A 13,614-nucleotide genomic window follows, 5' to 3' on the forward strand; every position below is an offset into this window, starting at 1 on the left:
GTGATTGCTTCTGGAAGTCGCCTATAGTTTGCATGGAAGAGATTCACTAACTACTGAAGAGACCCAGATCACTGAATAGTAGTGAAAATTAAAAAGTATGATGCAATAAAAAAAAAAGGGAGACTTTGAAAAAAACAAAACAAAAAAAAAACAGTGCCTTTTTCCTTTCCTTCAAAATAAAATTCACAACTTTTACTCTGAAGGTGCCGAAAGCAACACATTTCAAAAGGTGCAACTTTTACTTTGAAAGCTAATGGGTTCTGGTTTGAATTAAAGCACCAGTATTCCATCCATTTTGTGGTCGGTTCATGTGAAACTGCTATATGGTGACACATTTAAGGTGCAGGTATCCACCGCAGTATTCTTCTGAAAGATAGATGTTGCCATTCAGGCAATACCGCCACATCAGCGCTGATACAGGGAAACCAGAAGCAAAGATTTGGAAAAACAGAGTGGAGATTTTTTTTTTTTTTTTTAAACTTTCCACAAAGACACATGATTTCAAACTGTTGCAGCAAGATCTTCCAATGTATAACCTCTATAATCTTTAAGGTTATGTGCTAATATATTATTAAAATGACGGTAAAAAAAAGAAAGAAAAAGACGTGATTGCACACTTATGTTTTCAACCCAGCTGCTGTGGCACCGGTCCAACGCACCAGGTTACAAAAATAGAGAAATGAACGATTGTTCAAAGCTAAAAATTATGTCACATCTGTTGGTGTGCACTGCCATTGTGGTGTCGCTTGGACTGGCAGTGTGACTTGGTATACGGTTAGCATAAAAGTGTCTTATACACCACAGTTTCAGTACAGTTTAGCAAGTAGTGGGTGGGTGTTTGTGGACAAATTAACATCTTCCATGAACACTACAGGTGACCAAGGCAATTTTCTATCAACCAAACCAATCATATGGAGGTTTTTAGCATATCACATATAACTTTGAAGTCAACTGCCAGCAAGCACTTGCAAACAGTGTTCACAATGTGGAATTTTTTTTCAGTTTCTCAGTCTGTCCAGTAGTTGAAACAAGTGATTATAGTTTCAAAGCCAGGTGTTTTTTTTTTTTAACTTCAACTTTAAAAATTTAATTTTAATGTTAACTCATACTTTGTGGAACTTTTTAAAAGTTCAATTATTAATGAACATTAGAAGAAAGCATACGATATTTCAGACATACCTAACAGTTTAAAAATACATACGTCTAGGTGGAGTTGATCTGTCCAGTGACCAATGATTTTGTATTCTGTGGTGTTTTTTGTTATCTGGTATTGGTAGATTTCATAACGACCAGGAGCATCTCCATTCTCATTGAAGACCACAGGGGTGCCAGCAATTCCTAAAGAACATAAAGGCAAAAAAAGCAGTGTAGTTATTTTGTTTTAAAGAGGATACTGTTAAAGCTGAAATCCAGTGTTGAACATTGCCATAAAAATTCAAGGTTTGATTTTCAAATTAAATGAGGTTGCAAGGGGAACTTCAACTTTGTGCTGCTATAGTGTTAATGACTGCAGCAAAATAGATGTTGACAGGCATGTTCTCCAGGTCCTCTGAGAAGGGCCAGGGCTGCTGTCTGTTCATGTTCCCGTATCATTTCACACTCTTTCATTCTGCTTATTGCCCCATTGAGTGTTATCCACTAGGTCCCCACTCAGAGTGCTAACGAATGACAGCACTGATTTTGATTACCACTTTGAGGTCTCTCTCGTGTCCCTGCTTTTCTTTCCGAGCCAACCTACAATCCCCTCTTGCGCTTCAACTTGTTATAAAATTGTGTTTTAAGGAGTTGAAGATTTACAGAATTAGTGATGAGAGCCCGCCACCTCACTTATAAAAGAACCAATAATGGTATCTCAGTTTGGCTGTTTGGTATACCATATTTGTTTTTTCTCATTTAATGAAATCTGACACTAGTCAGAAATTCTTTAACATATAACATAAAAATCATGCAGACGCTTGACAGTGTTTTCCAGCACTAGCGGGAGTTTATCATGTTCCACAAGTATTGACTGTACTGTCCTCTGTGATAACCAAAAAGGGAATTGTTTGTTTGAGTGTTTTGTTCTTTTTTTAATAGGTCACACTATTGATTGTTGATTGTTGTTTGAACCTGTTAGCCAGATTTGGAAACCTGTGAGTCAAGCCATTAGACCAGATGTATTCTCTCCACCAGTGCAGATTTGTGTTTGTCAGAGGTCTCATCAAAATCCATAGAACGTAATTGCATTAGTGTCATCCTGGTGTATCAACCAGAGAGCATGTCTGAGACAACAGCAGGCAGTAATTGCAATTATGAAGATTTTCTTGCTCACCTCAGCAATAGAAGAAATTTGAGTAGGATGTGTATTTCCACTAATTTGATTGCCTTAATCAATTAGTTTCACATCTTGGGAGAGCTACATTTTGAGGAAACTGAAGACTGAGTCTAAGTGTTTCTTACTAACATGGAAATCAAATGGATAATACATTAATGCATGGGCATGATTAACAAGTACTCACATTGCAGGTCATTTGAAACGTGGGCAGTATCCAATATTCTTTTGTTGCGTCACTATGACGTTTGCATTTTTGGCATTAAATGCTTGGCGTCGTTGATTTTAATCTCGTTGGTTGGATCTTAGACTTCTTAACTGATAGATCTCAGTGTGTGAGAGTAAACGGCTGTTTTTCCAAACAGCTGAACTCTTCCACTGGCTCACCACAAGGTTGTTGTCTCTCTCCTCTTTTGTATATTTTGTACACTAATGACTGTCGCAGCACACAGGCCAATAGGCATTTCATCAAATACGCAGATGACACAGTCATTGTAAGCCTCCTTCATGGTGAAGAGGATTCCCATGGGCCTGTTGTGGAGGAGTTTGTTTCATGGTGTGATCAGTCCTTCTTAATGATTAACACCTTGAAAACCAAGGACATGGTTATAGATTTCAGGAAGTCATCCCCTCATCCTGCGCTTACAGTGGTAAATGGTGCAGCCATTGAAATGGTGGATAGTTACAAGTACTTGGGGGTTGTTCTTGATAAGACCCTGTCCTTTGAGTCACATCTTGCTGCTACAGTGAAAAAGGCCCAACAAAGACTGTACTTTTTAAGGAGGTTGAGAGGTTTTAATGTTTCATCTGAAATGATGACTCTCTTTTATAAAAGTTTTATTGAATCTGTTTTAACTTTCTGTATCATTGCTTGGTACGGTAGTATGTCCATGGATAATAAGACCAGACTTAACAATCTGGTTAAAGTGGCGGGCAAGATTTTAGGGAGGTCTCAGGTCCTGCTTGTGGACTTTTATAACAGGCAGGTGCTGAGGAAGGCAACTTCTGTCCTGTTGTGTTCAGATCATCCTCTCTTTAACGATTTTCAACTGCTTTCATCAGGTCGTCGTTATAAAATGACTGCAGTGAAGACAAAGCGACACAAATTGTCATTTGTACCTAGTGCTATTATCTTAATTAACAACACTAAATTGTAAGTGTTGTTGCCATTGCACATTGCACTTTTTTCGATGGAATATCTAGGTTGTTTTATCAGGCTTATATTATATTATAGTATTTTTTTAATGAGTGTACGTGATGTGTTGGTTGTATGTTTGTTGTTTGTTTTGACATACTGCGAATCAATTTCCCATCAGGGACAATAAAGTTACCATTGACCATTGACCATTGATGCCATCTTAGTGAACTTTATTTCTTGCTTCATCTTTTTTTAAATCACATTACAAAAAATCTAAGGACAGTACTGCTTTCCAGTTGCATGGCTTTCTGTACTGCAAGAACTGACGCTACAGTTCCCAGACCACCTTTCGATGGTTATTATCGAATCAATTTGCCAGATTAAGGGCCCCAAGGTGTTGCTGATTATCTTTTCAGTATTTACTCTTCGGACTTTCGGACTGCCTCGAAGAGATTCTGGCAAACCGTCAGACGTCTCAGGAGGGGAAAGCGGTGCTCTACCTGCACTGTGTATAGTGCTGGCGGAGCGCTGCTGACGTCGACTGAGAAAATTGTCAGGCGGTGGAAGGAATACTTCGAGGACCTCCTTAATCCCACTGACACGTCTTCCGAGGAGGAAGCAGAGTCTGGGGATGAGGGGAATGACCCGCCAATTTCCGGGGGCGAGGTCACTGAGGCAGTTAAACAACTCCTTGGTGGCAGAGCCCCTGGTGTTGATGAGGTCCGCCCCGAGTTCCTGAAGGCTCTGGACGTTGTAGGGCTGTCCTGGTTGACACGCCTCTGCAATGTTGCGTGGAGATCAGGGGCAGTACCTGTGGACTGGCAGACCGGGGTGGTGGTCCCCATCTTTAAGAAAGGGGACCGGAGGGTGTGTTCCCACTACAGGGGGATCACACTCCTCAGCCTCCCTGGGAAAGTCTATGCCAGGGTGCTGGAAAGGAGAGTTCGTCCGTTAGTCGAACCTCGGATACAGGAGGAACAATGTGGTTTCCGTCCTGGTCGCGGAACACTGGACCAGCTCTTTATCCTCTCCAGGATACTTGAGGGTGCATGGGAGTTTGCCCAACCAGTCTACATGTGTTTTGTGGACTTGGAGAAGGCATTTGACCGTGTCCCTCGGGGTGTCCTGTGGGAGGTGTTGCGGGAATATGGGGTGTCTGGCCCATTGCTACGGGCCATTCGATCCCTATACAACCGTTGCAAGAGCTTGGTTCGCATTGCCGGCAATAAGTCGGACTCGTTCCCGGTGGGTGATGGGCTCCGCCAGGGCTGCCCTTTGTCACCGGTTCTGTTCATAATTTTTATGGACAGGATTTCTAGGCGCAGCCAAGTGGCGGAGGGCTTTCGCTTTGGTGGCCTCAGAATCTCATCTCTGATTTTTGCAGATGATGTGGTTCTGTTGGCTTCATCGGGTGAGGGCCTCCAGCTCGCACTGGAACGGTTCGCAGCCGAGTGTGAAGCAGCGGGAATGAGGATCAGCACCTCCAAATCTGAGGCCATGGTTCTCAGCCGGAAAAGGGTGGAGTGCCCACTCCGGGTCGGGGATGAGTTCCTGCCCCAAGTGGAGGAGTTCAAGTATCTCGGGGTCTTGTTCGCGAGTGATGGGAGAAGGGAGCCGGAGATCGACAGACGGATTGGGGCTGCAGCTGCAGTAATGCGGACGCTGCACCGGTCCGTCGTGGTGAAGAGGGAGCTGAGTGTAAAAGCGAAGCTCTCAATTTACCGGTCGATCTACGTCCCTACCCTCACCTATGGCCACGAGCTGTGGGTAGTGACCGAAAGAACGAGATCGCGGATACAAGCGGCAGAAATGAGCTTCCTCCGAAGGGTGGCTGGCCTCTCCCTTAGAGATAGGGTGAGAAGTTCGGCCATCCGGGAGGGGCTCAGAGTAGAGCAGCTGCTGCTCCACATCGAAAGGAGCCAGCTGAGGTGGTTCGGGCATCTGACAAGGATGCCCCCTGGGCGCCTCCTGGGTGAGGTGTTCCAGGCATGTCCCACCGGGAGGAGGCCCGGGGCAGACCCAGGACACGCTGGAGAGATTATATCTCTCGGCTGGCCTGGGAACGCCTTGGTATTCCCCCGGATAAGCTGGAGGAGGTGGCTGGGGAGAGGGAGGTCTGGGCCTCTTTGCTTAGGCTGCTGCCCCCGCGACCCGGCCCCGGACAAAGCGGATGAGGATGGATGGATGGATGGTATTTACTCTTCAGCTTTTATTGTCTTTTATGACACTGGGCTCAAGAATAATGTAGTCTTTCAAATAGTATCAGACCATCACAGTTTGGTGTTTTGCTTAAGATCTGTTATTATGGTATATACACACACTGCAAGCTTAAATTTGTTATACTTGAACATTTTTAAGAATACGATCCAGATCAACACTACATATGATTTGCTCCACATCTACAGTATGTTTTGTGAAATTTGTCATGCTAGTGTTGGTGTATTCTGGCTAATAAACAAACAGAAAAATGAGCAGTCTAAGCATACATCAGTGAAGTTTAAAATTCCCTCCATACCACGCATGAACGTCAGTCCTGGATTGAGAGTAATATATTACTGTTTGTGATATTTTCTGGAATATATAAAGATATAAAATTTCCCAAGTTTTCGTATTTTAACTTGATATGTCGCTCTGAAGATATGAGACATGCTTTATCTGACAAGTGATAAAAAAATCCTCCCAAAAACTCATAAACTTCTGCATAACCCTATTTGCACCGACTAAACCTCCTAACAAATAGCATTTTGGTCAGGAATATCGACAGAGAGTCACTTCTCTTAATCTTTTGCTTTTAACATTCTGTTGTTCCTGGTTGCAATATTGTAACCAGAAGGTAGCTGTTCGGCCCTAGTGTATATGAAAATTTGACCTTTTCACCTTTGTGTTATTTGTTTATTTATTTGATTTTGTTACTCCACTGTTGACTTCCAGACCCTTGATACCATTGTCTCTGTTTAACACCGACATGTAAATAATACCCTCCACTGACTGTTGTGCCCTCCCATCCTCTTATGTGTCAGTGTAAATGCAATGCCTGTTGACTGCTTTTGGGTTATCTTTTCTTCCCAGACCCACTCTCTGGGCTGTTAATAGACACACCACCACAGGAGACCGTAAGAAACAGAACTTGGAGTAATTCCTTTGACAATTTGAAACATACTGTATAAATAGCTATGTTGAAACCCCAGACTAAAAGACAAATATTTAATTATGACATGTTTAATATTACTTACCTACTATCAGATTTATGGTCTGCGAGGTTTACTTTATAACGCTAAACGGAAAAATAGTATTAAACAGAATTAAGTTTGGACTTTTTCTTAAATCTAACCAATATCAATTTATTTCACTTTATAATAGATAATAATCATGGATCAAAAAGTATCAATTTCATGTACAATATTTGTAAAGTTTTGGGTATCCTTTAGTCAGCGTGTATGTCTATAGAAAATTCCCATAATACACAGGGATCATATGGATGCTGACATTGTTCAGAGCTTTTAGGCTCCGATTCTGTGAACTGAAAGACTTAAAAGCAAAGCGAGCTAGGCAGGATTCCGGTAATGTGAAGCATTGATTTTCTAGCCATCGCTGTTGAAAATCCGATGGCTTCAGTGCTGACAAACCTTCCAGTAACATAAAACCATGAATAAAATAATGCATAAAGATTTGAAGAACACTAATTTTGTACTGCACATCTATACATATAGCATTGCTGATTAAAGTTTTATGGTGCTATGAGGATTGATCTTTTAGAACTAACCAAAGATGACTCCTGGATACAAATCTAAACAATGTCTTTACCTATTCCATTTGTTTAATTTTGCACAAATATGGATTGACCTCCTTGCACAGTTATAAGCACACTCACAAACACTTTTGACATAGACAAATTTCCTGAGTTCTGCAGTGTTTCCTTTCAGTATCCATCAGGGGTGAAAACTGGAAGCTGCAAACACAAGAGTCAAGTTAAACTTTACTATCCTTGACAAGAACGAATGAGTTCATGTTTGCTTAAGTCAAACAGACACAAAATTTAGGCCCTGACTAATCACTGGGCAGTTGGATGCCTGTCTGGTATATCATATAATTTTGTCATCTGTTTTACAGATGGAGCAGATTGTTGGTCTTTAATAACTGCTGTTTGCTACTGTATTTACAGTAGGAGGCTAAGGGGGTGTTTTGTGTTTAAAATCCTTACTTTGTACTTGGTTGAGTCAAGAAAAGGTTGTTAAAAGCAAATAATGGTTGTCTGTAGGAAATGAAAAAACAAACCAAGGACTTACATTTTTAATTCCTTTCTTTGGGGAATTTGGAGGCCAGGTTAACACCTTGAACTCTTTTTCATTTTTCTGAAACAATTCCTGAACAATTTTGCAGTATGGCAAATTCCATTACAAACAGACAACTACCATCAGAGAACACCTATGTAGTTATTAGGTAAAAATCACATAATGCATGGAAGGGAATCTGGCAAATCAGGAGACAGGTACAGCGAAAGGTCATGCACTTGAAATTAAGGCTGGAATGCTGTACCATTTAGAGCACAAAAACAATTGAGCAGCTACGACAAAAATACACTTGCCGGCCACTTTATTAAGTACGCCCACCCAACTGCTTGTCAATGCGAATATCTAATAACCCAATTGCATAGCAGCAACTCATTGCATTTAGACATGCTCAAAATGAACTGCTGAAGTTAAAACTCATCATAAGAATGGGAAAGAACGATTATTTTGACTGGAGCTTGGACTCACAGCCTGGGTATTTCAGGAAATGCTCATCTACTGTGATCTTTCTGCACAACAAATTCTACAATAAAGATTATGGTCTGAAAATCATCTAGTAAAGAGAATTGTTCTGCTGTCGACAGATGTGAACAGAATGAGAAGAAGAGAATGCCTTTAAACTTAGATTCTTCTTTACTTTGATTTGCATCATCAGTTTACAGTGGTACATTATTTTTAGTTTACTATACATGGCATCCTTTATCTATTTTCCATTATCTAGGAATTCTCTGTGCGAAATACCTCACTGATATCTGCTTTGATAGGATAGGAAGACAAAATGAACTTAAATAACTACTTGTTACAATCAATGTAGGTGGAAGAGCATCTCTGAGAACACAACACATCAAAGCTTGAAGGATTAAAGCCGCAGAAGACCACACTAGATGTTACTTGTGTCAGCTGTGAACAGGAAACAGAGCTCAGCAACAGGAGATTGGAAAAATGTTGCGTTGACTGATGAGTTTCAGTTTTTGCTGCAACATTTGAATGGTAGGGTGTAAACAATGTGAAAGCATGGATCCATCATACTTTGTATCAACTGTATGTTTTGGTTGTTCTGGTAGAATGTTGTGTGTTATATTTTCGTAATACATTTTAGTACTAAAATAGTAGTAGTAAAGATTAAAGAAAGCCCTGAGTAGTGTTTCTGACAATGTTTATGACCACAGTGTACCTATCTTCTGACTGGCTTTTCCAGCGAGATAATGTGCATGTCACAAAGCTCAAATAATCTTAAACGGGTTTCTTGAACATGACAGTGAAGTCTCTAGTTTCCAAATCGCCTTTGGGGTGAGGTGGAATGGTAAATTCATGTCATAAATGTGAAAAATATTGTGTCAAAATAGAACAAAATCTCACACTATTTTGACTCTATGCCATGAACAATTAAAGCAGTTCTGAAGGTAAAAGAAGTCAAATTCTCTAGTAAGTGATTTTGCTGATGTGACACAGGTGCTCTTGACAATTGGTGAGAAAATAAATAATGGGTTGAGGTAAAAATGATTTGGTATATGTGGTCGGCAACAATATTTATATAATCCACATGCCTCATGCCACATGCCAGGACCCAGAGTTTACCAGAAGGAGATTATCCAGAATATCACACTGCCACAGTCAGCTTACCTTTTTTGCAGTGCATCCTACAGCTATCTCTTGCCCAAGGTTTTCATTAAAAGTTTATGGTGTGCAATAGTCCCAGCCTTTCCAGCCTTTATCATTTATTGAATCTTGGGTGCTCATGACCCTGTAGCCAGTTGGACTTATTTTTAAAGGTAGTTGCCAAACTTGGTACTTCCAAGATAAGGAAAACCTAAGAATATCTTTATCTAGCTTTTAGAATCAGGTCCTTGTCAGTGCTGTTCAGATATTTATGCTTGCTCATTTTTTTCTTCTTCCAACACATTAACTTAAAAAATGCGTATTTATTCCCCACCCCTTGAGAGGAATTATTTATAAGACGCGGCAGTGTTGTTTACTTCATTTGTAAGTGATTGAAATGTGTAACTGAACTGTGTAATTCCTACAGCCACTAGAGGTCTATGTGAATTGAATGTAAGCATTTTATGTGTGAAAGCATCCCGCTTATAAACACTAAGAGTAGGATTCATCGAAGCTACTGGCCAAGCTCCAGACAGATACGTTAGCAACTGATGTCTGGATTCCAAAGAAGTGGAGCAGATGTCTTTTGCTTCATCGACAACTTTCTTAATTGTGTAATTTACTGTATATTATTCTTGTCACATACTTAGCTGTAGAATGATTATCCCTGACCAAAAGATCCCACTCTATAATTGTCATAGAAATAAATGTGTCCATTACTATATAATTATCTGTGAGGGTGGAGCAGGTGGAGACTGTGTCAGACCACTCATGTTGCATTCTGCTTGATTGCATGGCCCTCTTCTCTTGTCATATAATTAACTCAAGCTGTTATAACTACTTACACTGACCTAAGGTAGACCTCAAATTTTCATATATTGTTTATTCAATCTTTGCAAACTACAAGATTATCTTCATGCCCATGCTGTGTATATATGTACCTTTTTTTAATACGGTAAGGTCGGATCTACTTCATAGTGTCATTATACAGGCTTTTGTGAAATTATGCAAATAACAGTGGCAGTTTTAATCACATGCTGAAACCAGATGAAATCCATTTTTTTGTCTTGGGTCAGCTAGTGGTAAACAGTATTTCTCTACGTTTAAGTATTACAGTTTTATAAAGAGACAGAGAGAAGCTGAACTTCTGAGTTTGAGAAAAAGCTACTTTATTAGCTGCTCCCTTCCTGACGAAAGGATTTGTTTTCCTGGCTAGAACTGCTTCAGCAACCTTTCACTTGTTAAATGAATATGTTAACCACTACACTATGGAGGCAGCAGGTTGAGAAGTAAGAACAACTCGACGAAATATGTATTGACATTTGCTTACTAAAGTCTGAAAAATTCCAGTTTTTGTGACCTTTATAAAGTTTTATAAGCACAACAGGATTTCCCTCAAATCATACACCGTCACAGTTCAGGGATAGTCATGAAGCTACGTTAAATGTAATCAACTCATATCTCTTTCTGTCTCAGAGACAACTGCATCCTGTTTTTGCCAGTGACACTTTACATTGGACAACTACTGGAAAACTACCGATGCCTATTTCTGTTGTGCCTTATGTTAACGTGCTTCCCACTCTCATTTACATATAATTTTAAGCAGCAAGTGTACTTAAAGCAGCAGATCTCCTGTGTGGGCAATTCAATGCTTACATGATAAGGCAGGAAATCTCACAAAGCGCAGTTCCTGCACATCATCAACCATGATAAAACATGCTGTTCTGCTGGTGATTGTCAATCCTCCTACGGATCTCAGCCTCAGTACTTCCTGGAAATAATTTACTTTCAGACGCCTGATAATTTGAGACCACTGCATAGTATATAACTAAAGGCTCTGCACAAATATGCTAGTGAACCCAAAAATGCACCAAAAAGTTGTGTACTACTCACATCTATAAGGTATTCTGGTCCTGTTTTGATGGTTGACTGATATATTGACACATCCCTATGATAAATATTGTTTATAAGGAAAGACATTTCATTTTATTTGATACTTTAGCTGAAAATACTTCCCAGACTTTCATGTCCATCTTGTTTTCACACGGCAAAATGGGTTAGGGTTATGTGCTTTATCAGAATTAGGAATACATACCTGTAAAGTTGACACTGCGGATATATTTGAGAAGCAGTGTGCCATTGATAGTGTCCATCTTGGAGCAAAGGCCAACTTTTCCAGGACAGAGGTCTTTGTGCATATTATGTAGAGCGTGAGCCATTGCGTACACTGCATCTATAACAAACTGAACCTTCCCCTCCTGTTCATATGATGAATCTTTTCCGATCCGCTCATGGTCTGAAAGAAAACAATAACAAGATAAAAAAAATAAAAAATAAGAATTTGTTAAATCCAAACCTAAAACTAACTCCATAAATGAATTTTTTTTTTAAACAAAAAACAAAAAAACAAGTTGATTATGCTCACTGCTTACTTTAATTTATATGTTTTACTTAGGTTTCCATGCTGTGTTTTACTGGCTGAGTTGCTGCAATCTTGAAAGACAGTCATGACTAGAATCTTTGATATGAAAAACCATCATATTTAGAACAAAAGAGCTGCTTGGTAATCAGTGGAAAAAATAAAATAAGAATGATTGCTAATGTTTAAATCAAGCAAATTATAACCTTTCAAGAAGCCGGAATGCTCAATTGTGAAAGAGTCTTTTTTCCATTAGATGGATTTTGAAAGAGATTGGCACTGAATTGTGCGTGTTAACCCTTAATTGTATAACATCTCTTATAAACATCAATCACAGAATCTCTTTCCACAGAATCCAAAATGCTCTCTTGTGAAGCCTTTCTCTTTACGGCCTGTTGATCACTGATTAGACCAACTCAGGAATATTCGACAAGACTCGTATAACCTCATTTGCCTTTTGCACTGCTTTAGATAGACTTTGCATCATGCAAAGATGTTAATTGAAATGAGTTTTTATCTTTTAAACTAAGGAAAAGTTTATGTTGCTTGATAAGGCAAGGTATGTTGCAGTTGTTTATCCATATGTTTTCTTAGTGTTTATCCCCACAACATTATATGTTACCTATTGCACATTAATCATGCGTTCAGAGTGGTTGAGTGACAGGGAAGGAAAGGTAGAGATGGTAAGAGAGTTCTAATCATTCTTTAGTTTTAATGCAATTAGTTATGACAGGTGTATATCAATCTTAACTAAGGTTGTCTTCTCTGTAAGTAAGATTTCAGTTAGCAGCTTAATCCTTTTTATCATCCAGTGTACTACAAAGTAGGTCAAGCATAAAAAAATAGCAGTTAGACACTGTTGCTGTTTTAAGTGAAGTGTGCAACAATCAGAATGTACAGGGGTTTAATTGCAAGGTTTAGAGTTTGAACCTTTAAAGGTATCGTGAGAGAAAAAAGTGAGTTTACAGCACATTAGCTTGTTTATCATTAAAGTTTTAGGCAAATATCATGGAAGAAGCCTGTTGATAACTGTTATATTGCCTTGAGGTATGTGTCTTTGTTATGGGGTAACAGGGGAGCCAAATGTCTTACATTCACCTGCAAATCTAAAACTAACCCTCTAAACTTCTGTCTGTTAGTCTCACATTTTGTTCCAATAGATTTTAGTGCTGCTCCGAAGAAGAGAGTTGATAGACATACCTCGTGTGCACTAATTTAACCAGCCGTTTATTTGAAACACATTTGAGCACATCTTTTCTCTTTGTGATGGTTGGTAATTTTCTGCTGCCTACAATTGAAGGAGGATTACTGTCTGAATTTTAACACTACCTGAAATTAATTGTGTGCAGTGTAATTGTCCTCACCTGCACAGAATGTGACAAATATCTTTTAGGAGATGCTCAGCTTTTAAAAGAACATGAATTAGAGCGTATTGCAAAACAATCTCAGAAAATATGACAGGAAAGAAAAGTGACTGTTGAAAGTACGTATAACGTGACACTTTATTTTTCTTTGTGGTGACAGCTTGTTCAAATCACACTGAAACCTGACAACCTTTAGTTGAGGTTCATTTTCATTAGCTCAGTAGATGGTTTGTGTCACCCCGTCTCTTTATGTTTTGAAAGGTTAATGCATTTTTACAACAATTAGATCGTCTGGTTTTGAATTCTGCTCAGCATGAGAAGAAAATGTTTTTCAATCTCTTCTCGAAAAAGACTTCAAAGTATAATTCCCACTAATGGCTAATGACAACAACACAATGTGGAAAATTAGCAAAAAAGTAATAATCAATTAGAGTTGCAAATGTGTGTGCTGCGCATTTGCAAGCTGTTTCACAATAACAGAAGAGTTGTTTTTG

The 13,614-nt window shown here is 39.4% G+C and overlaps 1 protein-coding gene across 3 annotated transcripts in view; it reads right to left on the minus strand.

The window, feature by feature from the left end:
- Positions 1–13,614, minus strand: part of LOC145422887 (metabotropic glutamate receptor 4-like) — a 200,984-nt gene that overhangs the window by 13,022 nt on the left and 174,348 nt on the right. For all 3 annotated transcript variants that reach the window (XM_080294803.1, XM_080294802.1, XM_080294804.1), the window contains 2 exons: positions 11,433–11,633; positions 1,202–1,338 (listed from right to left, as the gene is read on the minus strand). In XM_080294803.1, the coding sequence (XP_080150929.1) occupies positions 1,202–1,338; positions 11,433–11,633 (338 nt within the window). The remainder of the gene's footprint in view (positions 1–1,201; positions 1,339–11,432; positions 11,634–13,614) is intronic.

This window comes from Astatotilapia calliptera, chromosome 20, assembly GCF_964374335.1.
Source record: "Astatotilapia calliptera chromosome 20, fAstCal68.1, whole genome shotgun sequence".
Classification (NCBI taxonomy): domain Eukaryota; kingdom Metazoa; phylum Chordata; class Actinopteri; order Cichliformes; family Cichlidae; genus Astatotilapia; species Astatotilapia calliptera.